Here is a 3915-nt window from a genome sequence, read left to right on the forward strand (position 1 = left end):
ATGGCTGCCGATCCCAACCTCCCCGGCCGTGGCGGCGCCACCTCTTCCCCGATGGTCTCCAGCCTCGGTGGCGTCGACGGCGAGGGCGCGCCGCCCCCCTCTCCCATCCTTGCTGCCCTCGCTTTGTCGACTGTCTCCGCGGCGTCGAGCGCGCCCGCTACCGGCGCCACCGTTTCCCCCCTGGTCTCCAACCTCGGTGGCGTCGACGGCGAGAGCGCGCCATGAGCGCCGCCTCCCTCCCCCACTGTCCCTGCTTCGTCGACGGTGTCCGCGGCGTCGAGCGCGCCCGCTACCGGCTCCACCTCTTCCCTCTCCAGCCTCGGTGGCGTCGACGGCGAGGGCGCGCCATGCGCGCCGCCCCCCTCCCCCATCCCTGCTGGCCCCGCTTCGTCGACGGTCTCCGCGGCGTCGAGCGCGCCCGCTACCCGCGACTACCTCGGCGGGATCACTGGCCACCGCCTCGGCCAGGAGGACGACTCCGGCGGCCACGAGTACACATCCGTCTCCGGCATCCACGTCCCCAGCAGCAGCGGCGTCGCCTTCGTGTCGTTCGGCCAGTGTCCTCAGGAGGTGATCTCCACCGACCTCTGCCTCGGCTTGGGGCCCATCGCCGCCACCGCACCGCTGCAACCTCCTCCACCTCCAGCGGCGGCAGCGGCAGCGGGGTCTCCGTCTGCTACGACGCCGGAGCCAGGACATGGGGAAGCGACACCGACGACAAGTTCCTCCGCGCAGTTTCAGACGCAGGCGCAGCAGGTTACGCGCGACATGTGGATGGCCTGCGCTGCACCCAAGTCCGGCCGTCTCCCCACCGTTGGATCATTGGTCTACTACTTCCCGGACGGGCACGCCGAGCAGTGCCTGTCACGTCCGCAGGAGCCGCTTCCAGGCAGAATTTTCCTATGCAAAGTCACGGACGTCCGCCTCGGCGCAGCAGCAACAAACGAAGCCTTGGCAACCATCTCTCTCGTCCCGATCGCCGCCGACGACCATGCCTTCCAGCTTCAGGCTCCCGCTGATCCAGACCCTGCTCCAGCCCAGTCCCAGAGTCTCGTTTCATTCGTCAAGCCTCTCACCTATACCGATGTCACCAAGAATCGGTTCATGGTGCCCAAGGACGATGCCGCTGCGGGAGTTCTTCCTCACATACAGTTGAACGATGATGTGCCTCTCCGAATCAAGGACTTGAGCGGAAAGGAGTGGGCGTTTAACTACACCTGGAAAGCTCACACCCGCATGTTTCGCAATGGTTGGATGGAGTTTTCTAATGCCAACGGCCTCGTCACTGGCGACAATGCCGTGTTCATGCGTCGCGGCAACGGCGAGATGTTCATGGCGGTGCGGCGCACGCGCAACAGGCCGGCGCCCTTCTCAGTGGAGGAGGTCATCGAGGCCGTGTGGCGGGCAGCGCGCCGCGAGCCGTTTGAGGTCAGCTATTGCTTGCGCCAGGATGGGGACGAGTTCGTTGTACCACGTGACATCGTCGATGATGGCTTACGCGCCAGGTTTGCTCCAGGCATGGCTGTGAACTTCGTATGGGCTGTTGAGGATGGCAAGCTGCCAACCATCGGGCCACAGGGGGAGGTGATTTCCATAGAGAACTATGCTACGTCCATTGGCGCATAATTCAGGTTCTGAATTTTTCTTGTTTTGATTGAAGTGACTGCATGTATTGTGTTGATAGTATGATTGATCTTAATTTCTTCTGCTCATTGTTTTTTTTTTTTGACGCAAAAGGTAGAGAGACTCTACCTTGTTACCATTGTATTAATGGTGGTCATGAAAGTAACAAAGCCAGTGGCTGGCAAGAGATTATACAGGGGGAACAAAGAGGAAGGATAAAGAAAAAGAAAGATAAAAAAGAAGGAAGGGAGAAGAAAAAGAAGAAGAAAGAACAAAACACAAAAAAAAACAAAAATAAAAAGGAAACCTAGCTAAGCTTGTCTGCCCAAGTGTTGATATGTTCGCGAAGGCTTGGCTTTAGGCGATGAACCCATAATTGGAGACTTTCTCTGATTTGATGAAGGATGTATGCAACGCTTGTTTCAGTGAGCTTGAAGACCAGCTGGTTGCGTGCTTTCCAGAGACCGTGCGAACAAGCAGCAAAGCATGCAGGGCATCCCGGTTTCTGGTGTTCTGGTAAGGTGTCCAGGATTGATTCCACAAAATCTTGTATGTTAGAGCTGCGCACGGCTGTCTCATATAGGTTGAGTTTCTTCCAGACTTCCCCTGCTAATTTGCAACGAAGAATGATGTGATTTGCTGTTTCAATAGCTGGGCAGGACATACAGTGCGGGTTGGAATCCCATTTTTTATTAACCCTGTTTGCATTGGTGTTGAGCCTGTCCCGGAATGCTAACCACAAAAAGATCCTGCAAGTGTTGGGGATAGCCTTGTTCCAGATAAGTGTTGCCGGCTGCCAAAGGATGCCATGATAAGTCAACAAGTTGTAGTTTGCTGATGTTGTGATATCTGTGGAACCAAGCAGCAGTGTTCTTTTGTCGGGGACATTCTGTTGTATGTGTTGGTCCAACAATATATCCATGAGGGACTGTAACTCGGTTTGAGCCCGGGAAGAGAGAACCGGGTGTAGATCAATTGTCCAGGTGCCGTTAGTGTGTTGGGAGGAGACTGTACAGTTGATATTTGTTGCGTAGGAAGCTAGTGTCGGATATATGAGGTTGAATCGTCCTGCTGCTGTCCAGTGGTCTCGCCAAAACTGCACTAGCTGGCCGTTCCCAATCGTTACCTTAGTGGAGGCAATAATTGGCTCGATAACGGAACAAACTGTCTTCCAAATCGGTGTTTCTGTTGGTTTTGCTTTAATAGGGATCTCATTTGCCATGTGTTGCGTGCGCAACCATTGAAAACATGGTTCTGATGAGTCTGATAACAACCTGCATCCTATCCTCATAAGTAGAGCCAGGTTGTGAGCTCTCAAGTCACCGATTCCCAATCCTCCTTGTTCCTTGTTGAGAGTGACAGTTGGCCAGGCCACTAAACATTGACCTCCTTTTACTTTCTTATCCCCTTTCCAAAGGAATGCCCTCCTTAGGCGATCAACTGCTTCGATGGTTTTGTCTGGCCACTTGATGCAGGACATGAAATAATTTGGTATTGCCGACATAACTGAGTTGATCATGATGAGTCTTTCACCCCAACTGAGAAGGCCTGGGATCCATCCTGCTATAGCCTTCGATCTATTTTGTCAATGACTGGTGCAAGCAACTTGTGTGAGATCTTGGCTGTTGTCACGCTCAGAAATTCACGAACCAGAATTTCTAAGCTGAATGTGCATTAAATCCCTGTCCAGGACCAGCTAGGGTACACAAACGACAATTGTTGACATACAAATCCACGTCTTACAAAAATATAAAGATTACAAATGCAGCGGAAAAGATAAAAGCGAGCTAAACCGGGAAGCTTGACTTCAGCAGCGGGGCGACTCCACTCCACAGGCAATCCTTGACGGCAGTGACGAAATCAACTTCGACAAGACAGCTCCCACTAGGAAGATCTTCAGCTCTGGTGTGGGGGAAAAGAGAGCAAGACTGAGTACTACCCACTGTACTCAGCAAGTCATACCGGAAGAGGAGGTATGATGCAGGATATAACCGAAGGAGGCTAAAGGTTCTTTTGCACAAAGCAGGCATTTAAAAACAGTAGTTGAAAGCAGTAAAACAGTTGTAGTAATAAATCAATATTAACCAAACACTGTCCAACGCTACACCACGTTGCAACAGGCCCAACCAACCGCCTGAACTACACCAGTTCATTAAGCTAAACTAGGGGTGAGACTAATCACGGTGAATCTGGTTGATCGCCCATAACCGCGGGCACGGCTATTCGAATAGTTTTACTCTGGCCAGAGGTGTACAACTGTACCCACAAGACACGATTCCACACATGTCGCCA

The 3915-nt window shown here is 53.1% G+C and overlaps 2 protein-coding genes across 2 annotated transcripts; one reads left to right on the top strand and one right to left on the bottom strand.

Annotated features, from left to right (window-relative positions):
• Nucleotides 1-1626, top strand: LOC112939638 (B3 domain-containing protein Os07g0183700). Its single transcript, XM_066312349.1, has 2 exons — nt 1-125; nt 318-1626. The coding sequence occupies exons 1-2, from the start codon at nt 1-3 to the stop codon at nt 1624-1626; spliced, it is 1434 nt and encodes a 477-aa protein (XP_066168446.1).
• A 183-nt stretch (nt 1627-1809) lies between these two features.
• LOC107276340 (uncharacterized) lies at nt 1810-2845 on the bottom strand. The gene has a single exon (XM_015790395.3). It carries the CDS (start codon nt 2843-2845, stop codon nt 1931-1933), a length of 915 nt encoding a protein of 304 aa, XP_015645881.1. The 3' UTR covers nt 1810-1930.
• Between the last annotated feature and the right edge of the window lie 1070 nt (nt 2846-3915).

This window comes from Oryza sativa, chromosome 7 (genome assembly GCF_034140825.1).
Source record: "Oryza sativa Japonica Group chromosome 7, ASM3414082v1".
NCBI classification, from domain to species: domain Eukaryota; kingdom Viridiplantae; phylum Streptophyta; class Magnoliopsida; order Poales; family Poaceae; genus Oryza; species Oryza sativa.

Excerpts from the sequence above, each read along its gene's own strand:
- LOC112939638 (XM_066312349.1), top strand. The coding sequence starts at position 1 with ATGGCTGCCGATCCCAACCTCCCCGGCCGTGGCGGCGCCACCTCTTCC. Across the intron at positions 126-317 it reads ATCCTTGCTGCCCTCGCTTT|CCTCGGTGGCGTCGACGGCG; the intron begins GTCGACTGTCTC and ends TTCCCTCTCCAG.
- LOC107276340 (XM_015790395.3), bottom strand. The coding sequence starts at position 2,845 with ATGGCAAATGAGATCCCTATTAAAGCAAAACCAACAGAAACACCGATT.